This window comes from Neomonachus schauinslandi, chromosome 6, assembly GCF_002201575.2.
Source record: "Neomonachus schauinslandi chromosome 6, ASM220157v2, whole genome shotgun sequence".
NCBI classification, from domain to species: Eukaryota; Metazoa; Chordata; class Mammalia; order Carnivora; family Phocidae; genus Neomonachus; species Neomonachus schauinslandi.
Genome location: NC_058408.1, coordinates 9,394,844 through 9,422,823, shown reverse-complemented (window position 1 = coordinate 9,422,823; position 27,980 = coordinate 9,394,844). Strand labels below are relative to the sequence as shown.

Genomic DNA, 27,980 nt, shown 5'->3' with positions numbered 1-27,980 from the left:
GCCATACCTTTGAGGCAGTTTTTCTTATTGATTTTGATCGGGGTAACATTCCTTCAGCGGGGCTAGGTGTAGTGGGAGAAGGATGGACTTAACCTGCGATGCTGGGAGGCTCTTCTGTTGTCATCATTGCCACGGCCACTTCCTTTGGCTCATGGCACGTACATCCCCTATGACTACTGTTCAGCCCAGTCTTCCTGTTGAATAAGGGGTCCGTTTCCTTGGCTGGGCATTGATGTGCCCGGCCAGGGGCTGGGCTGGTTCGTGTATCAGTGAATGGGCAGATGGCTGTGGGGTCCTGACTTGGAAAATGGAGCCCTGAGCAGTGGCGCATGTGGGATAGGATTTTCAGTCCCTCGGTTTTCACGTTGGCATCTTTCAACCCACAGCAGTGCACGGGGTCAGAAAGGAAGCGCTGGGAATGGGAGGGCCTGGGAGGGACAGGAGGAGCCTTGGATAACTGACCTTCGTACGAACCTTTGTATTTAAAAAGAGCTACTTCTGCAAGTGGCTATTAGCAGCTTCCCGTGTGGCTTTCCATCGCTACCTCTGCTGTTCGGCTTTATCCTTGCTGCCAGGAGGACCAAGAGCCCCAGTGCGGCTCAGGAACCGTGGGAGCCGAGTCTTGCTGAGTCCACGCAGCACTGCTGACCACAGGGCTCCAGCCCATGAGGAAAAGCTGCTGTTCAATTCCCACCAGTTATGTGCAAAGAGCTCCATGCCTCCCAGAGAGCTCCCTCCTGCAGAATCCAAGGGATCCCCATGAAATTCCAAGTATCCCTCAGACGCCTGGAGCACAGGGCCACCCCTGCCACAGGGACGTGGGCAACACGGGCCCATCCATGGAGTCCTGTCCTCCTTCCGGGTCCATTTCCTAGCTCCCTGGGCACTCTGGGTGCCCCAGCTGCACCCCATCTGGAGGCAGCCCCTACCCCTTCTGGGAGCCCTAAAACAGACCATCCTTCACTCTGCTCTTCCAAAATCTTAAATTCAATCAGTCACTCTCAGGTGTTCCCACTAGGCTTCCTTCATCTCTTGAGCCCTCTGCTTTCTCCCTGCCCATCCCACCACGTTCCTCCTCCTCCCTTCTCAGTAGTCAGCCCTACCACTCCTTCTCTAGTACTCTCCATCCTCTTGCCTCCTGCAGACATTCACTCCCCCCACTCCACATGCTTATGAAATCCCACCGTGTGCCCGAGTGTGGCAGGTACTCGGTCTGTGGTGGTAGCCAGAGTCTGCGTGTTCTAGCCCACATGAAGACATGGACGTTAAAGCACAGTCACACTCATGCATTTATGTAATTGCAAATGGTGATACATTCTGTGAATCAGAAAAAGCACTGGGTTCTGGAAGAGAAACCTAGTTTAGTTCAGCGTTGGGGAAGGGAGGGTGTGTGCAGATCAGGGAAGATCCCAGAGAAAACACCACTGGCACTTAGAGCTAAGGGTTATTCCGAGTTACCCACGTAAATAGGGGAAAAAGTGCTTCCTGGATGGCATGTGCCAAGGTCCTGGTGCAGGGCAGAGTCTGGTATGTTTCAGGACTACAGGGCGAGCGGGTGGGGATGGAGCGCTGAGAGAACAGGGGAGCGTGGTATGAGAGGAAGCTGCAGGGAGAGCCGGAGGCTGGATTAGGCAGGGTGAGTGGAGAAAGTGAGGGGCTTGGGATTTATTCTACTTGTAATAGGAACAGTCGCAAGCTGGGGAGGCTGCCAAGCCAGGGTCTGCCTCCTCTGCCCCCCATCTGGGTGGCTGGGGGCTGGGGGAAAAGGTGACACAGCCCTCCAGAAGCCAGGTGCGCTAGGATGGTCAAGAAGCACTCCCCAGAGGACTGTGGGGTGGAAATGTCTTGGCCACAGCTGGATGTCACTCAATAAAGCCAGGAAATTGTAATGGGCATAAAACCTAGTGGTCCACAGACTTCCCGTGTAACCCACACGGTGGCTCCTGGCTCCATGAGGGGGCATTATTATCTGCATTTTATGGCTCAGGCAACCCAGGGAGAGGGGAGCCAGGGTGCTGCTCAGGGGGCTTGTGCAGCCGAGGGACAGACCGGGATGCAGGCCCGGATCTTCCGACGTCAAGTCCAGTGCTTTTTGCACTCCGCCAGAAGGGTCTGCGGAGGAGAGGGAAATTCCCCCGGGAAGAGAGTGAGACCAGAGGGGGGCACGGCGTGCAGGGGTGATCCACTGCTCCTTCTAGTTCACACAGCTCTGATGGGCTCCCAAAGACAGGAAGAGTCATGAAGCTCCAGATTTCAACTTAACATCTGAAGAGAGTGAGGTGCCAGAGTTTTCTGTTGTGAGTCAGCTCCCCTGCTGGCTCTCAGGCTGATGCCAGAATCTTCAGAGCTGAGATGATCCATCCAGGGGCAAAAGCCAGGCCCCTGGGGGTTTGATGAGGTGACCAACAGCTTGAGCAGCTTTGGCTCAAAGCGTCTGCAGCCTGGACCCCTCGTCAGGGGAGGCTGACTTCAGAGCCACCTTCCCCAGAGCTCAGGACGCGACAGCTGACACGCACTCCCTAAATGAGCTGTGTCTCTGGGTAGCATGAGTATCGAACGCTCTCAAAAGGAAATTAGGAAAACAGCCCATTTTACAAGAGCATCAAAAAGACTAAAATACTGAGGAACAGGTGCTCTCCGGCATCCCCAGCACCCCAGAACGTTCTCTGGCCTGAGTGCACTACTCACCTTCCTCCTTGCACTGAGGTCATGTGCATATAGCGGACACCGGGAGCCAGGCCACAGCCAGCGGTGTGTCCCCTCCCCACACATGGCCTTGGACGCAGAACAACTTCAAAAATTATGTGTTAAAGGAGTTAATCGATTAACGAGGAAAGCAGATGGGGGGACGGGGTGGGGCAGATAAATAAGGTAACTTTTTAAAATTGAAAACACAACACGGTCAAGTGGGAGGCACCCAGGGCAGGGGAAAGAGTGTGGGGTCTGCCACTTCCCAACTAGGAGAATACCAACAAGCTTCTTGACTTCTCGGTCTGCGTTGCACCTTGGTAAGTCAGGGCTACTGACGCCTCCTTCCCAAGGAGGTTATGAAGACCAAATGAGTTGACTCGTAAGAAAGTACCGAGCATGGCAGGCATAGTAGGAGCTTGAGAAATGGTAGTTTCCTCCCATCTCTGGAGAATTGGGGGCCATAGAGGTGACCGGGCCGTGAATCCTGGCTCCATGGTTTACCAGCTGCCTGATCCCGGTGTAACTTCATCTCTCGGTGCCTCGGTTTCCTCCTCTGCAAAATGGGGTGGTGATAATAGAAGCCGTCTGGTAGCGTTGTTACAGATGCAGTGAGAGCAGGTGTGTGAAGCACGTCCCTCGCTGAGAGGTGCAGGGCATCCCCCCACCCCCCGGACCGAGCGTGGGGGAACACGTTCTGGAATCTCTCTGCCCCTCTAGGTTGGTAATACCTATGCGAATTCCTCTGTGCTCACAAATGTGTCCACCTCCGCTTCCCTGCAGACAGGCACCCCTTCTGTGTGCTAAGCAGGGACCTGTCTAATAAACCATTTTCATGGCCTTGTCGCCAGGACACACGCTGAGCCGGCAGCAGCCGCATGTTGTCTGCCCCCAGCGTAGCTGTGCTGGTAACCCCCCACATCTGCCGCCCTGCTCAGCGTGCAGTGAAATGCGGCGTGTGAGGAACACACAGTGGAAAGTTAATGCAAATAATAAACTCTGATTTTAAGAGTCGGTGCCGCTAGCCCACACCGCTTCCGTCCTCAGCCTCGCCCCTTCTGTGTCCCTGTGTGCACCCCGCTCTTCTGCTGCGCTTCAGGAACCTGACCGTTCCCCACCCTCCCTGCTGCCTGCTTGGGTATGACCCGGTGGGAATGGGGATCTCCCTGAAGAAGAAGCGGAAGCGCTTGGCAGCTGGGAGAAAGGGCACGGGCACGTCCCCATTGTCTGCCTTCCCTCCCACACCCTGCCCGGTGCCATGAGAGACGCGTGCTCCCCGCAGCTGGCCGGAGGCACCCGGCAGTCATTTCCCCCTGCCGCCATGCCTTCCCTGGGGCGGTGCCTCAGCTGGAGTGTCGCCCATACAGAGAACTGGTGCCTTGCGGGGGGCGGGGGAGAGGGAAGCAGGTTAGGGCGCTCAGGTCAGTACTGGCTGCCAACAGCCTCGGGTTCTGAGCCACAAGTGGATGCAGGTGCTGGAGAGTCAGGCTCGTATCAGGTCGGCCGCCTGCTTGCTTGGTGACTTTACCAAATGATTTAACCTGAGCCTCAGTGCCCTATTTGGGGGAAAAAAAAAAAAGTGGAGGGGAGTAACATGTGCCTACTTTGAGGTTGCTGTATCAAGTATCTAGTAGAATGTTTGGCACACAGGAAGCCCCCAGTAAATATCGGCCGCTCTTGCAGGTAATAGAGGTATTAATAATACTTGACTTTTGAGAGTCCCCTCTGTTTGCCTTGATTTCTGCCTTGTCACCACAGCTGTTGCACTCAGCCTGGCTCCTCTGGTCTTGTTCTTGCTCCAATAAATAGACCTTTGACTTCATTTTCTAGTCACTAGACCACTGAAGCCAAGGAGCCTGCACCCCAGACCCTGCATTGACACCCCCCACCCCTGGTACCCAGACCCTCGGGTCACTCCTGAGTCCCACCCTTGGCTTGGTGGCCCAGAGCAGGGTCTTTCAGCCTCTCCCCTGGTCTGTTGGCCTTTCTACCTACCTCCCCAGTCCTGGTCCCCCAAAGGGGCCTGAGCCCTGTAGGCTGTTCTGTCGGGCTAGCTGATGGGGTGGGCAGGACTGGGAAGTGGCAATCTCTCCTCCCCAGGCTGGGATCAGAGAGGCTCAGGCAACTCTGGTGGGTGGTGGTGCCCCCGAACTCCTGCTCTGGTTTATTCATTCATTCATTCGTTCATTCAATTGTAAATATCTAGTGACTTCCTATTCATCTTGGGGAAGATTTAGCCATCATGTGATCTTGACCTTGTGGAACTGTCCCCCATAATGATTCCCAAACCAGATGGGAAGAAATCACAACTACTACCTAGACCAGCAAATACGAAGAATCCGGAGTTCCGGCCCCAGCCTCCAGCGGCATTAGGTCCAGAGGTCAGGGTGGGACGGCAGAGAAGCTATCTCCTCCTGGGGGCTGCCTGGGGCCCCCCGCCAGCCATCCTCAGGATTCCCCGTCTCTATCAGAGGCATGTGCCATCATTAGATTCAGCCCCCAGAAAACCAGCTGTGTCTTTATAAACAACAGTAAAAGCTGCACATGTTCTGGGCTAACAGTCAATGAGACTGCAGAGCATGCAGTGCCAAGCGGTCAGTTCCCCGAGGCTGGGGAAATGGGAGGGCCCCAAGGTGTCCTCCTCCAGGGACCCACCAAAAGATTCCAAATGAGGAATCTCACTTGAATAGTACGAAAAGAAATAAGCCAGCCACGCCTCCCCCCAGTCAGTGACAGAACGGGAGGAACAAATGCAAAGAAAGAGTTGGGAGGGTCAGAGGGCTGTCATCACCACAGGAGCTGGATTCTAGAGCATAGGAGCTCCCGGGAAGGCTGGCTTGGGGCTGGGACCAGGCGGGGTGAAGGCGGGAGCCACGTTTCCTTCCACCCCAAATGCACAGGTTGGAAGCATGACAACCAGCAGATCAGAACCACCTGTCAGGAGCCGTGGTGGCTCCCCAGCTGTAGGTGGTACCAGAGACTCAATCAGGAAGATGCTGGAAGCCTAGAGGGGAGAGTGAATGGGGCCCCAGGCCCAGCTTAGATCCAGGGCAGCCAGCCTGAGTCCCCACAGTGTCTTTGGAGCCCTGGGAAAACCAACTGGGTGGGGTCCTATGTTCTGGGAGGAGCAGCTCATCCTGAGTGAATACCCACTGCACTTCTTTCTCCTGAAATCAGATTTCTTCCCCCCTTGAGGCCCTGAAAAATCCCACCAGCCATCAGCACGAGTGCCTCCATATGACAGCACCGTCCATGAGCTCCGCCCCAAGGCACTGGAAGAGGCTGGAAGGGCCAGGTGGTTGGGGGGGGGGAGTGGGGCTGCACACTCCAGCCATGGTAGTCAACTGAATCGTCTGCTTTCATCCCTAGAAGCCAGACAAATGAGGGACAAGAGGAGAGGGAAGGTGGACATGTGTTTTCTTCCTCTCATTTAGGAATTTTGCTACTACAGATAGATGCTTTGTTAAAATTGAGAAATTTTATCCATCCATATTGGATGGATACACCAAAATGTTAAAAGTAGTTACCTATGATCACAAGATTATGGGTCTTTCCCTTTATTTTTATTTTGTTCTTTTTCTAAAAAATAATTATTTGGGAGGCACCTGGCTGGCTCAGTTGGAAAAGCATGTGATTCTTGACCTTGGGGTGTGAGTTCAAACCCCACATTGGGTGTAGAGAACTACTTTAAAAAAAAAAACTGTATTTATTCTGTAATAAGAAGTGATGAGTTACGTAACAGGATTGCAAATCATGAGTGTGAAGCATTGTGGACCAGAGCTGAGTAGGCTGAGGGGTGGCTGCCATTGACCTGGGGAGGCAGTGCGGGGGACGGGGGGCTCACACCGACCTTTGTGCAACTCTGGACCTTGGCGCCTGTGAACCAGCCAGATGGTCTTAGCACCACAGCACAACTCAAGGCTGTGTCCTTGGAGCCGCCTTTGGGAGGAGGATTGGAACCTTCATTCCAAAGACAGGAGGAGGTGAGGAGCCTCTGAGTGCAGGTAGGTGGTGAGCCCCTGGAGGCTGGGCACAGACCCCCACCGTGCCTAGCACAGAGCCTGTGCCCGGACAGCAGACACCGTGCTCCCTCGGGACACAGCCTGGGCCTGCGTGACTGCCCCACACGTGTGAGTGAGGACACTCGCTGTTTCCGCTGCCCCGGTCTGCAGCCGTCTGTGGGGAAGGGCGCTTTGCTCCGAGAAGCTCAGAATTGGAGTCGGAGGTGAACCATCCTCAGACATGACCTGGAAAACTGGCCGCTGACCCAAGACCTCAGGCATGTCAAATACAAACAAGCCAGCAGAGGCCTCTGAGAACCGTGCTGGGCTAGGGGGTCCGCCAGAGAAACTGACTCCCCAGTCGTGAAGGATAAATACGTAATAAGAAGGTGTCTCTAATGCTAGTGAAACCCAGTCTAAACAGAACATGAGTGTGGCCGCAAGAGAAGCCTTTCACTTAAACATGGAGCCTCTCCCAACACGGAAGGCTCTTTAAAAACACTGGAAATTGTCTTTTCTGCTGTGGGAAAAAATACCTCCCTGTGTGCCAAGAAAAAAGGATGTGGTCAGAAAGGAAGGGGCGGAGGAGGAGGTGGGAGGCTTCTTGGAGTCTGACATAAACAGTGCAGAATGAGGAAAAACCTAATTTTAAAACTTACTCTGTAATCATGGTGCAAACCATCTGAGACTCGGGAGCCACACCAGGGCTGGGATTGGTGTCTGAACAGGCTGAGAGGCTGCCTAGAGGCCGTGGGCGTCCGGACTCACCAGGTGACACAGGGCAGCGGCTTTGAATTCCTGTTTCCCCCCACCACCCACAACAGCCCTCTACCCAGCCCTGAGCCCTGCCCCTGACTGCTCCTAGAAGGGGGCTTCTCTTCCTCCTCTCATCTCCCTTCACCCACCGGCCATGGGCTATTGCTTCCAGCAACTCGTGTGGAGGGGCTTCAGGGACTCGAAGGTGCCGGGCACTGCGTTTGCCAAATCAGAAGTGACCCTGAGCCGCAGACTCTCTGGGATGTGGCACTGATTGCTCGTCCCAGTACTAGATGGAGAAAAGCCTGAATCCTCAGAAAACACGACATTCTCTTTAATTTCCCACACTCCCAAGTGGTAATGCCATCAGTTTGAGTGATGAAGATGAAGAGAGAAGGCGGGAGCCCCTTCTCAGCATCAGAATGCAGTGAAGTTAACACAGCAGCCAATTTCCTGTAGGAGCAGGCTCAGCGAGGTGGGCAGACCACAGACTCTCAGAGCAGTGCCGTTGATATGATCAGGGCTGATATCCAGCCTTGGAGCTTGAGCGGGGGTCTCCGAGGTCCCCTGTCCTGCCTGCATTAACCCTTTGGTTGGTGGATTTTGGAGAGATCCGGGGCCCTAGGCAGGAACCTGCATAGCTAGAGAGGAGGGAAGGGTGGAGGGTGTCTGTTTAGCAGTTGTTTAAAAAAATGTTTCAATATTTTAACAACTGGTATGGTGATAGCAAGTGTCTGTCAGCTAATATCACCCATGACTATTATCATTATTTTTTCAGAGCCTTTGGACCACTAATATAGTACCAGGGAGTCACTGTGAGGAAAGCATGTGATTTTGAATCTGATCCTCGATTTGCAGCTCTGCCCATTGCTAGCTATATGACCTTGAGCAAGTTCCCTATTGTGTAATGGAAAGTAGAATGATACCCACTTCATGAGATTGATGTAAGAAGTGGGTGCAAAGCTATTTCTGAGAGTACTTTGTAAACGTTAAGACTGAACGATGTGAGTAAAAGCACACAAACCAAAAGAGAATTCTGATTTGGAGCTGTCCAGGGTTCCGAAGTCATGGGGCTCCAGATCTCCACCTGTCCCCAACATTTGTAGGGTCCAAGGAGAGAACACAAATTAAGGCCCACATATTAATTTTAATTAGTTTCTAAATATTTCTAAATATTAATTTTAATTCTAAGTCAACTAATGGAAAGCTAAGGGTGTAAGTCAGACTAAGTGCTAAATCACATCAGTTCTGCCCTCCTACCCTGATCTATCTACACCTTTATAACAACCTAGAAAGCAAAGTTCAGATTTAGAATTCTTGGACTCCTCAAAATTCTGTGCTAGAGTGTAGCAGCGCAAGAATAGCTGACCCCCAGCTGGCCCCACTCCTCTTCCCACCTTGGCTTGTTACCATATTGGGAGATAACAGATAATCACGCATATGCATGTGGATGCTTAACACATATGTCCAAACTCCATGTGCACCCCCAACAAACAGCCAAGCTTTGGCCCACACAGGTGGAGTAGACTGCCCTTAGGAAGACAGAACAGGGAAAAGGCCTGCATTGACCCTGGAGGCACGTTTGGGGCCATATGGCTGGGAATACTGAGATCCCAGATACCCAGACTGTGGTCTAGAAGGAGGGGAACAGCCTTCAGGTGGGCAAGTCTTCTTAGCCCCATAGGCCCCTTGCTCAGTGTGAAATGGCATAGCCAGAAGATACCAGAGTGGGTCCCTTAAAGCATAAGGACAAGCAGGGGCTCCTCTCACCTGGGCTGAGGGGCAGTGTCATCTTAGATCCCAAAGCCTCCCCGGGAGCTTGAAACAGGCTTGAAACCACCCATCCATCAGGGGACATCAGTGTCAGCAGTGCCCCTGAACACCTGGCCTATCCCTGCCCTCAAGAATGCTGCTATTGGCCCCCCCATCCCCTTGGTGACCACAAGGCTTCGGGGGAGCCAAGTACAGCTCCTTCAGAGAGGTTGCTCTGCCCCTCGTGGGCACTGGGAGAACTGGCTGGAACCTGGACCTCAACCCAGGGACCACTTATTTGAATGAAATGCTTCACATGAGCTTCTTTAAATGGGATTTGCCTTTTTCTTCTAAAAATGGGATGCAGAAAGCATGAAGGTTGCAATAATCGATGTTTTCATTATTAGCCCCATTGGTGAGCCCATTAGCTGTGAGCTTTGAGTCAAAGACTGATTGTCTAAAATAAAAACATTGTGTTTATCACCATGAGGAGAGGGTTGTAGGAGAAGGAGGGGAACGAGATACTAACGTGAATCTAGCCTGTTATAGTTTACAAAGTGTCTGCTCACATTCCATCACTCCAGTTGATCCTTGTAACAGCTCTGATATGTAAGGAGCCTGGAGTTATTTTCCTTCCCATTTTACCCACGAGGAGCCTGAGGCTGACAGGAGCAGCTTGTCTGAGGCCAGCCAGCTGTCACCTTGGGACTGACACCCAAACCACTGAGCGCAAAGAGAAAAAATGAGATGAAGAACTCATTTAAGGTTAAGGTTAAGACTAAGGAGCTTTCCCACAAGTGTGGTGAAGGAGAGAAAGCAGGGTTTGGGGTCAGAGAGACCTGACTTCAGATTCTGGTGCTGCCCTTCCCATTGGTAGGACTTTGCACAGTTTGCTTGGAGCTTCTTTTCCTTGTGTGTGACCTGCGTATCATCAGATCTGCCTCACACGGTTGCTGTCGGGTGCTTTCCCATGGAAGGATCAGTGGCTGTTAAGTTTCCTTCTTTCCCAACACTGCCCCCATTGCTCTTCCTTACTAACACCTAAAGTAGATCTCACTTGTACCACATGCAGTGCTACATACTGTGCATTCATTACCTCATTTAATGTCCACACCAAGTACATCAAGTAAATCCTATTACTGTGTCCTATTTTGTAGGTGGGGGAACTGGTACAGAGTGGGCAAGTGACTTGCCTAACTGACACAGCCAGTAGGTGGTAGCACTCGGTTTACAAGCTGAGACAGCCTGGCTCCAGAAATCCTGCTCTCGGCTCCTCTGCCCAACCAGCTCTCCACCTCGCTCTCTCCTCCCCTTTGTTGCCCAACTTCTTGAAGGAATTACCTGAACTCCCGTTTTTTTCTTGTGCTTGCTCATTCCCTCCGTAACCCCTTACAGGATGGCCTCCACCAGCATATCTTCACAGCTGTCTTGATAATTAATAAATCTCATAGTCTTTTCTTAACCCCACTTTCTTCAATTCATGTGGCTTTTGGCAATGATGGCTTCCTGAAATTCTCTTGACTCTGGAAGCGAGTTGTCCCCATTTGCTGTCTCTTCTGCTTCGTACGTTCCTCTTTGTCTCTTGGCCATCTGAACGAGCCTCCTAAGGTCTCTTTCATCCCCCGTGGTCTCACCATCACCATCAGCCAATCCTCTCCACGCAGACAGTTGCCAAATTTACACCTCTAGCCCTGACTTTCTCCCAAGCTCTCGATCCAACTCTGCAATTCCACAAAAGCAGCACCTCCCAGTTGAAACTCAATCTCTTCCTATCTTTCACTTAAGATCATTTCAATACTTACCTATTCAACAAATGATTCTGAACTTCTATGTGCCAGGCACTGTTCTAGGTACTGGAGATATGGCAGTAATAAACCAGGAAGTAAGTCCCTGCCTTCTTTGGGTTACCTTTGAGTTGCAGGGTGAAGGGAGAGAGACCATAAGCAAAGTAAGTACTATAGTGTATTAGACAGTGGAGAAAAATAAAGCAGAGTCAGGGCATGGGGAGTGCCGGGGCAGGAAGTTGTGATTTTAAATATGGTTGACAAGAAAGGTTGCACTGAGAACACGATACTTGAGCCAGGAATAATGGAGGCAAGACAGCAAGCCTTGAAGATCCTGAGGGAAGAATGCTTCAGATAAAATAAAGAGTACGTGCAAAGGCCATGAGGTGGGAGTTTGCCTGGCATGCTCAGTGAGCAGCACAGAGGCCAGAATGGGCAAGAAGGAGAGAAAAGTTGATGGTGGCCGAGAGGAAATGGAGAGCCAGATCATGTAGAACCACACAGGTCCTTTTAGGAACTTGGGCTTTTCCTGAGTGGCTTAGGAGCTGTGGAATCATTTTGAGTCGAGGACTGACATAATTTCACATTTGTTTCACAAGATCACTGTGACTGCCATGTTGAAAATAGACCAGGGCAGCAGAACAGAGGTTTTAGCAAGGAGGAGACTGGCTAGGAGGCTAGGGCAGCAATCCAGGAGAGACATCTCTAGCGTGGATCAGGGTAGTGGCAATGGAGGTGATGGATGGACAGGAGATGAATTCTGGATAGATTTTGATGGCATCAAGAGGATTTGCCAATAGTGCATGGAATGTGAGAGTGTGGTCAAGAGTGACTCCAAAGTTGTTGGCAGGTGGGCAGTTGGGTCTATGGATCTGGAGCTCAGGGAAGCAATTCAGATTGGAGATAGAAATTTGGAAGTTGTCAGGATTAGATGGTACTTAATAGCCATGAGACTGGATTCACCAAGGGAATGTGAGTAGATAGAAAGGAGAAGAGGACCAAAGACTGAAACCTGGCGCCTTCCAAAAGTAAAGGGTTGTGAAATGAAGCAGAATCAGCAAAGGATGGTGAGGAAGAGCTCATGAGACAATAGGGGCAACAGGAGTCACGTGTGTTCTCCCTGTCCCAGCCACCATGTTCTGGGGAAAGATGCAAAGACAAACATGACTCCATCTTTACTCCCTCATGGAGGAGTCAGGGCTTTGCACCCTGAAATACCACTGTGGGTGGGTCCAGGGATGGGTGTGGAATGTCAGAGGCAGTGAGACCACACCTTGTTACTTCTGAGAACGATTTTACACACACACACACACACACACACACACACACACACCAGTCAACTGTATGTGGCTCTTCTGGTTATTTTACTTTATCCCTTCTTTTTGTCTCTGATAGGCAATCAGTTACCAAGCCAGAGAGTACCTACTTTTGCAGCATCTCCCATACATAGCCCCTCCCCTCCATTCCTTCCAGCCTAGCTGGAAGCCTCATTAAAGATCACCTACAGTGTTGCAAAAGCTCCTAAACATCCAGGTTCCCTCCCATTGGCCCTCTAATTCTCCTTCTTACATCATCCTTCTTCCTGGCACATCATCTCCTGCTCAAAAGTCCCGCCACCCCTGGAATGAAGCCCAGTGCCTAAGCCCATTATTAAAGGCTACTTCACAGACTGACTCTGCCCTGCCCACCCAGCCTTGTCTCTACTTTCCAGGTGCCCTCTCTTTCCTGGACACTCCATGTTCATGCTTAAGGCCACATGTTTGCCCATGGTGGAACCTCCCACCAGTGTGTGCCTTTCTTTGTTCTCCACAGCTCATATCCCACTTCCTCCACAAAGCTCTCCCCCTATAGCCAGCATGGATGTCCATGTCTCCAACGTCCTGTATCACTCGGAGTCTGTGTCGTTCACTTTTGTATGTAGGTATATAATGGCATGAACAGTCACTAAATACATTTATATTCACCAGTTCATTCATTTTTATTTGTGTGTGGCTTGTCTGCCTCCCCCTCAAGGATAAATAACTTTCAGTGTTAAGCATGGTGCTATTCTAATAATAGAATACATGAATAGTAGATGTTAGTCTTTTTTTAAAGGTGAGGGAATATATAAAAGGTAAAACTGTGATAAAGCACTTTGTTGTGCTCTACCAAGCTCCACGTAGATAGACATGAAAGTGATTCAAATAAAATATTTATTCCTTCAACAAAAATGTATTAAGATCTACTATATGCCAACAATGTGTGAGATACTAATGATTCAAAAATAAGTCACAATCCCAAGCCTCAAGGAAATCATAATCTAATGGGGAAAACAGACATATAAACAAATAATTATAATATAACCTGAGAGCTGTAAAGAGCTGGATATATCCATGGGAGCATGGAAAAGAAGGCTTCCTGAAGGAGGTGATACATGTAATGATTCTCAAAGGATGAGTGATTAGATCCAGTGAGACTGTAGCAGGGAAAAGAGTGCTTTAGGCAGCGGACATGGCATGAGCAAAAAGGAAGAGGTTAAAACAGCATGGTTTGTGGAGGTAGGGAGGCCAGACCATGGAGGGCCATATATTAAGGAACTTGAATCCTATCATGTGGGTGATGCCAATGATGCTTTTGAAGGGTGTTAGGTGTAAAAAGGACAGAATCATGTCTGTGTGTTTGAACACCAGTGCAGCTAAAAGATCAATTTGAAAGGGATCAGGATTGGAAGCAGAGAGGGCAGTTATGCCATTCCCTGTAGACCAGGTGGGAGATTCTAAGGGCTTGGCTTTAAATGAGGGCAGTGACAGCTGGATGGAGAAAAGGAGATAAATTCAAGCATCACTTATGGAGCAAAATTCATAGGACTCAGTGATGCAATAGCTCAAACAGTCTAGGGGAGGGCATAGGAAGAGCCAAAGATAACCCTTACTTCTGGCCTAGAAGACTGGGTGAGCAGTGGGTCACCCCTGGCAGAGAAGGGGGAAAGGGCCAAGTGTATGCTGGAGGTGGTGCGTTCACTTTGGGATATATGGAATTTAAAGTGCCTCCAGCATCCCATTCAAAGTAGTCCTCTTAAATGGTCAGAGAGTGACTCCAGGGTACTATCACGCTTGGAATTTATCAGGGACTTCTTTAAAAACCATTACCAGGGCACCTGGTGGCTCAGTGGTTAAGCGTCTGCCTTCGGCTCAGGTCATGATCCCAGGGTCCTGGGATCAAGCCCTGTGTTGGGCTCCCTGCACAGCAGAGAGCCTGCTTCTCCCTCTCCCTCTGCTGCTCCCACTGCTTGTGCTCTGTCTGTCTCTCTCTCTGTGTCAAATAAGTAAATAAATAAATACTCTTAAAAAAAAAAAAGAAAATCATTACCAAAGCCAGTTTATCAGCTACATAAACCAGTCATGCGTTGTATAGGCATGACTCTTCCTGGGGGAAAAGAAAAAGAGCCACTACCTTAGAAAGCAAAAAAAAAAAAAGAAAGAAAGAAAAAAGAAATAAAAATATGATATTTTTGAAAAAGAAACCTATCCACTAGACTTCGTCATAATGAATTTGGGGCTACCCAAAATCAAACCTTCCCTTAATGATGGAGTCCTTCAGTCCCTGGGGCTGTGGGAGAGAACATGCCTCAGACCCAAAGGATTTCCAATAGAGCAGTGTCAGAAGTCACAGCAATGTGGATGGATGAGTACACAGCCTCCCAAGGTCACCACGCCCATTGGCTACACTCAGCCAGGTGCCTTTGTTTTGATGTGATGATTAAGAAGCTTGTTTTATTTCTCTATTCCACAGAATCCTACAAGAAAAGGGTATCTTCCTTCTCTCCCAAGACAGGCACAAGAGTGCAACTTTATTGTATTATCTCTGTTTGCAGAAAATCTGGGGCCAAACTAAGCTTTGTAAATTTCTCACATGACTGACCTCTAGAACCCTGAGCTTAAGTCTGCTCACATAACTCTAGGCAGGAAGGTGAGGGCAAAAATATGAACTGTGAAGACTCTATAGACAACATATCTTAATCGACCAGCAAGATAGCGAGTCCTGAAAAGGACAGTGTTACAACAGAATCAAAAACCAAGAATCAACCAGAATGAAAAATTCCCCAACCAATGTGCCTCAGTTGGCACAGTGTCCTAGACAGGAGAACAAGTACAATTTTATGCTGCTGAGAATGCTTGTCCTCCCGTCCCACAAAGGAACCAAAAGAACCCAAAGCAGGCCTGGTCACTGTAACCTAAATGGAGAACAGAGCTGAGGCAACACAGAAAGTAAATGCCTGGTGACTTGGGCGCCTGGGTGGCTCAGTTGGTTGGGCGACTGCCTTCGGCTCAGGCCGTGATCCTGGAGTCCCGGGATCGAGTCCCGCGTCTGGCTCCCTGCTCGGTGGGGAGTCTGCTTCTCCCTCTGACCCTCCCCCCTCTCATGCTCTCTGTCTCTCACTCTCTCTCTCTAAAAAAAGAAAGAAAAAAAAAATGCCTGGTGACTTAATAATTGTCTCCACACTTTGGCTGGGGGCAAGAAGCTGACTCCAGTGTGTCTATTTCATAAACCCAACAAGCAGATTGGGTCTCACCTGACCTCTGATGTGTATATGATTATATCCCACTCAAACAACATTTATGCCCCTCTGTACAGTAAGGAATGGCTGTAGCATTATTGGGGAGCTGTAGCATTATTGCAGAGAGCTACTCATCAGCACAGCTACAATGAGCATGTGCAGCAAAATGGGCTCTCTCTGACTTTCTACGTGAGGGCATTTCCTCTTCTTCATCTCTGCCAATCAGGATACATTTCAGTTATGCCCAGCAGTTACCAGGGGCATGGAGACAAGAGAAAAGGTTCTTGCAGCTGTGGGCCCACCTCCTCCGCAGGCAGCCCTGCCTTCCCTTCTCTTCAGACTGGGGCTGACTAGCACAGGGGGAGCTGTGGGGGCCAGCCAGGGGCAGCAATTAGTGTCTCCATGTCCCCGTGTGACGGTAAAGGATGCTGAGACATTTTAGCATCAACTTGACAATGCAACTCTCTCTTAAGCCATTCGTACAAAGCCCTGTAGGATCTTCTGTCACTTCATAAGAGGAGGAACTTTATATCAAACAAGGCTACCACGTCTCAGCTGATGAGTGGAGCATCTCATTTTTTTTTTAATTATTAAATTCTTCTGCACTGTCACTGAGACTCATTCCCAGTCCCAGCAGTGGATATATGGAGAATGCGTAGCCAGGCTCTGCTGACTAAACTTCTACTTCTATTTGGGTTCAGTCCAGCTCCCTGTGGCTGTTCTGGGAGCTGCAATCACACTGGACAGCCCGAGTCTCCTCCACTCTGGCTTTCTCCAGAACCAGGAGGTGGTAAAGTATAGTGGTCAAAAGCATAGACTCTGGAGGCAGATGATTCCCAATTCCACCTCTTACAAACTGTAGAACCCTTGGTGTTTAACATCTTTAAAACTCCACCCTCTCCTGTGTAAAATGGAAATAGAAATTCATTTATCTTGTGGAATATTTTGAACGTTAACTGAGATAACATAGTTAAAGTACTTAGCACAGTTGTTGGAATAGAGCAAGTGCTCAATAAGTATCACTATGATGATGATGGTGGTGGTGGTGTTAGTGGTGAGCAGAGGGGAGAGACATGGGCTAAGACATGGGCTAAAGTCAGGTGCAGCCAGGAGGAGTAGCAAAGTGTCCAGAATGGCAGGTTTGCTAAACTAAGCAATTGGACTTCCAGGCTGGACCTGAAGTCAGTGGGAGAACAGCACATTAGAGACTATGTATGCCAGCCTATGGCACAACATTTACATTGAGGTGGTTTCCAAGGTGACCATGATCTCCTTGTGTTATCAGTTTCTACGTCTGTTTGCCAAGTGCTAGATTGGCCAATGACTGGAATATAAGCAACCTTCTTTGTTGAGTAGAAATTCTACTACTGTGATTTCCTGGGAAAGTTTGCCTCCTTTTGCCCTCCTTTCCACCTGATACTTCCCTCTAAGTACATCAAATTGTCACCACCTCTTCCTAACAAACAAACCTTACACACTCATACTTCCCGAGAAAGTGGTTCTTGCAATGGAATGCCTCTAACCAGCTGATTACAATTCCACCATCTCAACTAGTTGATGCCTCTGTGGGGCTCACAAATGCCTCTCTGAGCTTCCTGTTTCCAGTTGGACCAGCTATGATTTTATTTAACTTGTTTTGGTATTGCTTTTTAATCTTTGTGTTGTTTTGATTTGTCCCTACTTAATCCCGAAGCAGCACAGCATAGATCTTTGACTTGAATTCCCCTCTGAACTTCTCATTTTGCCCAAGTTGACAGTGTTAGTAAGTGGTGGGCACCTCTCCAGCTTTTGAAAAATTCATTCAGCCTCTTCTTTTCTTGTGCATCTCTTCTGCTTTGCCAGGTCAAGCTGGGAACTACCTGACTTGAGGGAAGGGAGAGTAAAAGCCATCAGTGACTCAGATGGGGTGAGCTACCCTTGGTACGGGAACACCACAGAAACTGTGACCCTGGTTGGTCCCACCAACAAGATCTCCAGGTTCTCCGTCAGCATGAATGACAACTTCTACCCAAGTGTGACGTGGGCAGTGCCAGTGAGTGACAGCAATGTGCCACTGCTCACAAGGATCAAGAGGGACCAAAGTTTCACTACCTGGCTGGTGGCCATGAATACCACCACGAAGGAGAAGATCATTCTACAGACCATCAAGTGGAGGATGAGGGTGGACATTGAGGTGGACCCTCTTCAGCTCTTGGGGCAACGGGCCCGGCTGGTGGGCAGGACTCAGCAGGAGCAGCCCCGGATCCTGAGCCGGATGGAACCCATCCCCCCCAATGCACTAGTGAAACCCAATGCCAACGATGCCCAGGTCCTCATGTGGAGGCCCAAGCGAGGACCACCTCTGGTTGTGATCCCTCCTAAGTAGAAGCAGACTGGCCTGACTGTGTGTGGAGCACATGACGCTATGACACGCAGTGAGGCTGCCAGGGGTGGCAGGAGCCAAACTGAGTTTCTGAGCCAAAGCAGACCACTTGGTTTGCCAGCATTTGCAGCCACTTATGAAGAGTAGGGCTGCTTCTTGGGTGGTAGAAGCATAATCCTTAGGAAAAGTCCCTTCCTTTTAGGAATAAAGAAATCACTGATTTGACAGACTTGCTGTGATTACCATGCAAGTAGCCATATTTTGGAGCTGACCAGGATGATTCTTTTATCTGAACTACTGACCATTTCTTTCCTGTGAGATGCAGGGGATGGAAACAAAATTAAACAGTGCCTGTGGCAAATGCTGCTTCCCAACCAATTAGAAGTGGGAGTGAAAACATCCACACCAGGTGTTTGTAAGACAGAGAGTCCCACTGTCTGACTGGAGGGTGCTCGGGGAAGGGGGTGGAATGAAAGTCGGGCGGTGAAGAGAATGGGGAGAAAGAGAAATAAGTTGTTACTACAAATTAATACCTATGAATTTATTAGTAGACAATCAGATCTTCAACATACTCAGTGGAATGAAAGGTACACTTAGAGAACTAGAGATATATTGATATTCACTCCATTCTGAAGGGGAGCCTCCTGGGAACTGTCCGGGGTTCTGATGTGGACAGACAGATGGTGCCTCGATGCTTCCATCTACCCACCTCTTTCCAAAATCTGATTGTTCTGAGTATCCTTAATCACAGTATTTGGATAGACAGTTCCTGTATTCTGCAGAAGCTATGATATTTGGGGACTTCACCATGTTTTTTGGTGAAACATTAATTGTGATTTTGTTTACAGCTGCTTATCCTGTTCCTGTTACCAGCCCTAAATTTACAAAAGTTTAATTGTTTATAAACATGGAACCATGTAGGATTTCGAGAACATTTTAACAAATAAGAATACTATTTTCATTCTTTTGGGGTCTTTTTAGCTTCTGAACGATGTGAACATACAGAATGCACACATGTATATACATGCACACATGCAAGCATACACGCCAGGATGCTGATCGCATGACCAACACATGTGCCAGCAGTCCCTACATATGTCCTTGTAGCCCAGTACATATACTTTATATATGTTTACTTTAGCTTGATTTCACAGAAGCTCAACTTTAACTGCATGAGCACTTGTGAGGAAGTGCCTCATAATGTTTAACTTCAGAGCTCTTTAAAGAAAATCTGAGCTGCTCACATTGTGCAAGACTATATGGCTGAGATCCAACCATCAAGGATGAGAGACCATATTTCCTTTAGTCAGGCCAATATCAAATGTTTTAGAGAGTTTCCAGTCTTTACAATAAGGACTTTCCCAGCTCTTCTAGCTTACATCACCCAGAAAAGAGCCTTTCCTTTTATTCTCAATCATGCAAATTGTGATACACCCACCCATCCACACACACACACACACACACACACACACGGTTTCTTCATTCAAAATCCCCCAAGCAAAATAATTTTAAAACTGTCACAATGTCATTGTAGATTTTGTGGATGGATACTGGCAGCCTAATCTCAGAGGTGAAAGAGTTGAAGTTCAGAGTAATTATTACAGTCCTATGGTTGGCTTCAATGATGTCTTCTACCACAGTCTGTGAGTGGAGAAGAAAAAGCAGGAGGACTTTCTTGTTACTTTTATTTAAAATGCAATTAAGTCTAATTTCTTCAGGTTCTAGTCCCAGGGGATGGTGCTTATTTACAAGAGAGGGTTAACAGATCCACTTGAAATCATGTAGTGTTAACCTCACACCCAACCACCAGCTATTCTCTTATAGATTAGTTATTGATGGCAAACTGAGCTATTTATGACAGCATATTAATGACACATCAGTGACTCACAGAAGACCTAGAGACATTCCATTTAAAAATAATTCAGCGGTTACATTTGGATTCCACTGTCCTTCCCATGCTTCCTTGTTTTTTATGGGAGCTCCAAAGAGCTCCATGGCTGAAATAAACCTGCCTATTTTCCACTTTGACATCTGAAACAACAAACTCTCCCTCTGATTGAATTAGATGGGATGCCAGGACACCAATCCTGGAATCTAACCCATGTGGCCCTATCCTAAGAAAACCTGATATTTAAAATTCCAAAATTGCAACAAACCACTGATTAATGAGAAATGATCATTGAATTACAAAATCCTGTACAAGATTTCTGTTTTTAAATTCCCCTTGCCCATCCATTAAAACAAGATATGACTTCCACAATCACATTTACATATAGCATAACTTCTTCAAGGGCATATCTGTAGAAAGCAAGGGGCAGCATACATAGTTAGATTTGTTCCTGCTGAAAAGTCGCACTTTTCAGACTTTGAAAAGAAGTGACCTGGCCAGTTTTCTGGAAAATTATGTAATAATGAGAAAAATAGAGAGGAAAGTGCTTATAAAAGTTAAAATCCCTTGGGCAAAATATACATTATGATTATTGTTGGTGATACTATTGCGAGCTGTGCAGTTGGGTCTCTCGGTTCTGGAATGAGCCAGGCAGAATGCTCCATTGCCCCACAGCTGATTATTTTGAAGTTAAAGTGGTTTTGCAAGGAAACAATCCCTTTTCTTTCTGTGATCCTTAGATCGTTACCTTTCAGCTTAGTCAGGATATTGCCAAATGAAAGGCTCTCCAGCAAGAGAGAATTCACCTTGAAATCTCTACTGGGGTCACCCCATCCTCCCACCAGGCTTTTCTTCTCCCGAGAACCCCTGGGGTCTGATGCCAGAGGCCATCAGTTTAGAGAGGCTCATTCAGTGCCTTGATCAGGTTTTAGTTGGGTGGTCTTATATACTTAAGAGACTATACTTAATTCTGAACACACACATAATGCAATGGTTTCTGGTGGCACAAGACCTTTTAATTCCGTGTGGGAAAGAGCATTTTGTCAGGTAATAGATCTTAAATGTAGTCACCTTTGAGATCTTTTCTTCCGCAATCTCAAGGAAATTGAGGTCCAGTTAAATTAGTTCGTCTGTTCAGGGTCACAGACCTAATTAGCAACAGAGCCAAGAGAAGAGCCTGGGTCTCCCAAATCTCATAGCACAGATGGGCACACTTACCTGAGACCCACTGTCCTCTCCTGCGTCTAGCCCTGAACCATTCACCCTTCCAGCACTAGAGGCAATTGAATTTCCCCTTTTAAAAATAGGGTGAAATCTTTGTTACTGTTACGTCAAAAAAATGAATATTCCAGACTCCCTCTTACCCATGACAGTTATTTGAGATTGAACTCTTAATCTGGGCCCTTGGCAGCATGGACTTTGTATTCCCAGGTCAGTGCTTTGGTTCACAGCCCATGGGAAGGTTGGAGGCTAGTCCTCTCTCCACCTCCCGTTCCCTGGGCTTTTTTACAACCCTGTCTCCTCGTGCTAGGAATAAGGGCATAGGGCAAAATCACATTCTGAGCAGCAATTCTGAGCAGTAAAATAAGAGAACTGTGATTTATAGAGTATTTTACCAAAGGCTTCTACATGCCTCTTCTCATCCCCAGACAGTCTTGCAGGGAGTGTACTTTTGCTGTTGATATTATTGTCTCCATTTTACAGACCATAAATTGAGATCCAGAGGGGTTAAGTGACTTATCCATGGGCACACAAACAGGAAATGTCAGGAGCTAGGATTCGAACTGGGCCATTTGGCTCCAAATCCCATGCTAGGACACGGCACTGTGCGGCCTCCCCACGCATTCCCTGCCTGGAGGGCACCCAAAGAGAAGGAAGCAAGGGAGAAAGCATGCCACTTTCCCCTCCACGGCCACGTAGTCCCTACCAACTACTGAGTGGACGTATTAAAAATAAGAGGACGAACAGTGTTTTCTTAGGCAGAGAACCTTGTAATCCTCAGGGAGACTGGCCCCCCAAGAATGCCTGTCAGGGGCTGCAGGGTGGGGGAGCTGCGGTCATCTGGCAGCTCTCAGCACAGCCCTGGTCATTAGTAGAGGAGGAAGTCGGCTCTCCTGGTCTCAGAGCCCCTTCACAACCCATAAGCACAAAAGGAGGAGGAAAGCATGCATTCCGCAGCTGAGGTCCCAGCTGAGCGAGACCCTGCCAGCCACCATCCCTCCATGTGGCAGGAGCGGCCCCTGGGGCGGAGGCAGTGCAAACAACGGCTTTCGGAGTTCTGGTTGGCACATCGAACGTTCTTGTTAGAACTGAGGGCACAATTAGACATTGCCAGAGCCAGCTCCCAACTGCGTTGCAAAGAAAGATGTAAACACACACACACACACAGACCCACTACACTCACACACTCCTCAAGCTGAAAAGAAAATTAATCAAAAACCCAATGAACGCCTGAACTCTATAATTAAGCCTAAATGATCCTCAGATAGAAAGGGAGCTGAGTGAGCAAGCTCAGTGCACACAGATATTTTTACCCCAGAGTCTTACTGCCATTAATTTCTTTTGAGATCTTGAGTACATCTGGTTCCAGTTTCCCCGGTAGGACATCTGCCTCTAGAAGGCCTACAGGAGACTTGCCAGCTCAGTGGCCAGAGGACAGCCAAGGTTATTTGGCCATCCTCAAACACTTTTACAGGAATGTGTCTGGGGAGCTGAGGGCCAGGGCCGTGCTCCCTGCCACGATGCATCCTACTGCTAACCTCAGTCCTGCTAACGATTCCTTCCAGGCATACCATGCTTTACAGTTCACAAAGGGTTTTTCCTGTCCTTTACGTAGAGTAAAAAAGAGTTCTGTTGAAGAGAGGAAATCTTAGTATTGGCCTAATCTTTCTATCCTTATTATTAACAACAACAACTCCCCTTTGATTAGTATGTTACACTTTACACAGCACAGACACAGAGATTCTGTCATTTTGTCTCAACGATCCAGTAAGAGCTGCCCTATGTCCCTATTTTACAGATGAAGGATTTGAGGAGAAAGGTCAAGTGACCTGTCCAAGGTCACCCTAATGTTAGTAGTGCACAGAGGAGTTGAGCTTCAGTCTTCTGGCTGCATACCTGCGCTCCATTCTCATGGAACATTCTCTCCTTCGTTCAATGCAAGCATTTTTTCTCTGTTTGTCCAGCCACTGCTGTTCCTTGGGCAAGGCTGACTAACTAGGAGAGGGTGTCTTTTCAGGAATGCAGAAATTGATCCTTTTTGATTGATCCCTGGATGCAGTTTAAGACAGAATCAGCTCTCCGGAAGAGTCTGGGTTCAGCTATCCCAGGCTCTGTGCCTTCAGGTGATTTCTCTCCTATTCCTCATTGGAAGGGAGGCCCTTTTGGGTGCTCTGAAGTTGGAGGCCAGAGCCCAGGACTTCAGTGTGACTTGCGATCCAGCTGGTGAACTAGACCTTGAGCAAATCATTTAATTCACCTGGGCTTCCATTTGCTCTTCTGTTAACTGAGCCACTAATACAACCCAGCCAACATCACAGTCAGGAAGACACAGGGAGATGATGTCTGGAAACGCTCCCAAAATGTCTAACATGCTGCCTGTTGTAAGGTACTGTCACATTGGTAGAATCACAAGGCCCAGAGCTAATTGCACGATTTCAAGTTCCATCTACTAGGAAGCCCAAAACCATTTCAGGGAAACCCACTCTGCCCGCCAAGTAAGCCTGGCCTCAGTGGAGGGTGGTGGGCTTTGAGCTCCCCAACCCCCCCTTGCCCCCAAACACCTTGCTGGAGAGGCCTGGACCCTGGCAGTCAGGAAAAGAAGGGAGACCACTACGTAGCCCTGTAGGAAGCAGCTCTGGGCAGAATTTGTAGCTGCAACTCCAAGAAGCCTTTGGAAAGGAAAGGAGGCTGAACATCAGATCTGGGCCAAACTTGAAATCCCAGCACACTTTGCCTGGTTTAAGCCACCTAGAGAAGCCAGCCAGGGGCAGGGGCCCTTTTCCTGTTGTGAGCTCAGGCAAGAGATACAGAGGCAGTAAATGGTGATAATAATAATTTTACACACACACACACACACACACACACACATACACCTTTCTGTGGGTTTCCACTGATGCAGAGGGGGAAAATATATATATAGTGTTGGGGGTGGGGATCTCCCACTGTCCTGTCTCTACACAGTTTCTGATGCCCCAGATCTTGGCTAGGACACCACAGTTTGGAGGTCACATTACAGATCTGGCTCTGAGTATGCAAATAAAAGGATATGTTTCTTCAAATGTTCCACCCCCCAGGCTGTCCCACCACATGGCAGGCATACGTGGTTATGGTCCTTCTCTCTGCCCACCCTGCCTGCTGTGGCCCCATTCCACATGGCCCCACCTGGACCAGCCACGCAGCTTGCCTCAGGACTGCTTCCCAAGGCCCCCTGGCCCCACATACCCCGCTGCACCCCTCCCCAGCCAGACCCAGCATCATGGGCCCTCTGAGGAGAGAGGTAATCTGGCCCAGCTGGGGAGTGGTCCAGAAGAGAAACCACCCGCTCTTCTCACCGGGATAAATATGAAGCCAGGCCTCTGGGCAGCAGTCCACATGGCCACACGCAGGAGCCTCTCCTCTGCCTCCGGGCTCCCAGGGGTCCTTAGCTAACCCAGAACATGTGGCTCAGTCCTTAAAGCCACTGAGTGTGGGTCAGAAATGCCGAGAGAAGGGAAAATAGACGCTATGGCATTACAGCGCTGAGGGGAGAAGGCCGAGACCCAGAGCAGTGGCCCAGCTGCCCTTGGACACCCCTGGGGACCATGGGGGGCTCTGACAGGGCATGCGAAGCATTCAAACAGCAAGATGGCTACATGGGGGGCTGGTCTCAGGCTGGCTGATGCCCCATGTCTCTGGGAACAGGGAGGAGACAGGAAGGACGGCAGAATACTTTGCCTCAGGCCAGGCTCAGGATGAGGGTGAACCAACCAGGCGCCCAGGGTGCAAAAATTTCAGAAGGCCCTTGATGCAGGTTTGTGCAAAGACTGGCTCTGCACTTGCTGAGCACGAACGCCCTGCGGTGTCTGCCCTGGATGCCTGGCTTCCCTCACCCTGCTCCCAGCCCTGCTCTGTGCCACCGTCTACATGCTGCTTTCTTCACAGGAAGGGAGGGTAGGGGTGGCTCCCGTGAGATCCCTCGGGATACTCATTCTCCCAGCAAGTGTTTATACGGAGCATCTACTATGTGCCAGACTAAACAGAGCCCCTGCCCAGAGGGAGACGATGCTCACAGGAAGCTCTGGGCACCACTCATCCTCTCCTTTGGTGCCATACATCACAAGTAACCCCAGAAGTTTAACAAGCACTCCCTTAGTCTGCCTGTGAGGGGAAGACGCCTTTCCTGCCCGAGGACTTGGTGAGGACGGGTGAGGAGACAAGCAGCATTCTGTCGTGTTGTTTGATCTCTTCCAAGGAAAGGCACTAGGGAGAGCCTACAGCCTCATCCACACATACACAGGCTCCGGTGATGGGAGAAACAGCTGGTTATCTCTCCATCTGCTCTTGTCCCCTCACCCCCACCCTCCAAACCAATTAGAATATTCCACACAGACATGATCCAATGAAATGTTAATTGGAAAAATAACAGGAAAGATAATACATGCACTTCAGGCTGAGAACTATTTCATTAAACTGGTCTTTGAAAGCAAGACAGCCAATTAAATTATTTCCCACTTCACTCCCTCACGTACCAGAAACTATAGAAAGCTATTACTTCTAATTAATTAGGAAAGAAAGAAGGGCCCTGCATATGCATATCAGATGAACGGGAACTTAGGCTCTACACCACCTAGCTCTTCGTGTGCAGTGCGCGTGTGCATACACACGCACACATACACACACATGCATGTACACACGCACACCCCACGTGTACATGCATGTGCACATGCGTGTACACACGCACATGTGCATGTGCACATACGCACATGCATACACACGCACACAGATGCACATGCATGTACATACACACACATGCACGTACACACACACATGCCTTAGGGTTGAAGACTCATCTGCTGTCTCACCTGAAGAATGTCATGGGTCTTCTGAAAACAGCAAAAAAAAAAAAATCTGCTCCCAAGAGTCACTCACAAAATCAAACAAAGGAAAATGCCTTTTTTGGGCACATTCATCAGAAAGGAAATAGGGGCCTTTGTTGTGAGAAAATAAGCAGCTCTAAACTCAGTTGGATTCAAAACGATCTTGTCCTTTCCTCTTCAGGAAAGAAGGAGGCACTTTCCAAGCCAGCTCCCTCCTTCAAATGCTCAGGATGGTGTCAGGGACCAGGAGACCGGTCCTTTTGAATGGACCTTAATATGCAGGTCTCATGCAAGGCATCTTCACGTTTCCATCTGTGAAATGGGAAGAAGTCCTGTTCTCAGTGCCACAGTCAGCCCCCCGAAATTTTTAAGCTTGTGAGAACACATTGGCAGAGTTTCCTGGGGGAAACTGAGAGATAAAACTCAACCATGCAGTTAAAATATTTCCTGTACCAAAATTATGCTAACCCAAAGGCACCCTTACTGTATAGTAAGTTGAATACAGTTAACAGATATGAACATTATAATAATGAATATAATGGTCATATAAAGCAGTTGTCACAATGATGTGACATTTGCACACAGGCTTCTCTCCAGTATGGTCCATGAGCAGCGCACAGCCTCCGAGGTTGTCTCAAGGCTTCTGCACACCAAGTGCCCATGTCACGTCCCAACTTCCGCCATCATCCCCCACGTCTGTCATTCTGTGCCATGCAAGATATCAAGGGCTGGCAGAGCCTAGCACTCTCAGTGCCTCTGACCACTCACTCGCTGCAGGGGGCGGGGGACAGGCACTGGGTACACTAGGGCACAACAGCTAGAGTACAGGGTGTATGGAGGAACCGTTTCTAGAATGGCTTATAGGCTATTAAGTCCCCATTTGTACATACAATGTGGTTGTCTGCAAACTTCAAACAACTGGAACGAGTTTATTTGACAACCTCTGTAAGAACCAGGGATTTGTTTTCTTCTTGAAATTGAAACCATGCAGACATTCTGAAAATGCAACGGTGTTCATTTGTTGTTGGAAAAACTCGTTCTGCTGTGCATCCCTGTAAGCAGAGCCAGTATATCAAAAATCCAAAGACACAAAGCAGAAAAAATGATCAGGGAAGAAAGAGGAGGATGCCTGGTGCTTGGATTTACCTCGGAGCAACTCTTCCTTCCATGCATTCAAAAGTACTCTTTTTATTTGAAAGATTCAGTTCGCCCCCTTCTTTAGGACCATAACTATTAAAGTGATATATACAAATACCCACCCACACACAAAAATAGTGGCAGCAAGTTTGTCTTAAGAAGACAAACTGACTGACAACTTCAAGTTGAGTAGTATAGACCTACACTCGAAAAGTTTTAGTGCAGTTGGAATGTGCGCCCAGGCACAGGAATATGGGGTAAGCCACAGGGTTCTGGTGAATCAGCGAGTCTTGCAAATCTCCTTGTGCCTTCAGATGCTGAAAAACAAGGCAGGGGGGTGGGGGGTCTGGAATTCCCACCCATTTCTTTAGATCCCTTTGTGCCTTGCTGGTGGGTAACACCTATGGATGATCTGGAATCCCTTAATATTATTTTAGTTTTTAATCATTTTTTAAGACCCACATAAATACTATAGACCATCTTTACAGAGAAATGCATATGTAAATAAGTCCCAATAACTTCGCATAAAATTGCAGGGTCGTTGTCCCCTTGAAATCTATAAAGCCAGATTATAACCATCTGCTTTTAAGGAATGACATTCTTTGGTCACTGTCTTCATGCCCATCTTATTTACATGTTTCCATGTCCACATACAGGTCACCTAGTAGGACAAGGCACGTCCAGCAAGCAGAACCACATGGCAGAGACTAAAGAGGAGGAAATGAGCCATGGCTGGGGGTTCTAGAAGCTGAAGACCTGGACAGCTGATTTCCCATTAAAACGAGTGCCATTCTCCCTGTCTCCTCGCCATCCTCCCATCCCGTGAGCTGTACCCCCTCCTACCAAAGCACGGGTCATGCAGCACTCCCCATGGACTGGCTGGGCTGGGCTCGGCTCTTGGCAGGCTGTGCTGAAGTGGGAGCTGTGTCTGCTGTATCTTTTTGTGTGGAAAGATTGGGTCCATCCAGACCTCAAGTCCATCCCCGACCCTCTAAAGT

At 48.7% G+C, this 27,980-nt stretch overlaps 1 protein-coding gene across 2 annotated transcripts in view; it reads left to right on the top strand.

Annotated features, from left to right (window-relative positions):
* The window catches only part of FAM78B (family with sequence similarity 78 member B), an 86,373-nt gene extending 58,714 nt beyond the window's left edge, over positions 1-27,659 (top strand). The window contains exon 2 of one of the 2 annotated variants that reach the window (XM_021698440.1): positions 17,361-18,620. In XM_021698440.1, coding sequence (XP_021554115.1) covers positions 17,361-17,883 — 523 coding nt within the window. In that variant the 3' untranslated portion in view covers positions 17,884-18,620. Of the gene's footprint in view, positions 1-17,360; positions 18,621-27,638 lie in introns of those variants that run through there. The other variant, XR_002480798.1, reaches the window with a different exon arrangement.
* Positions 27,660-27,980: the final 321 nt, after the last annotated feature.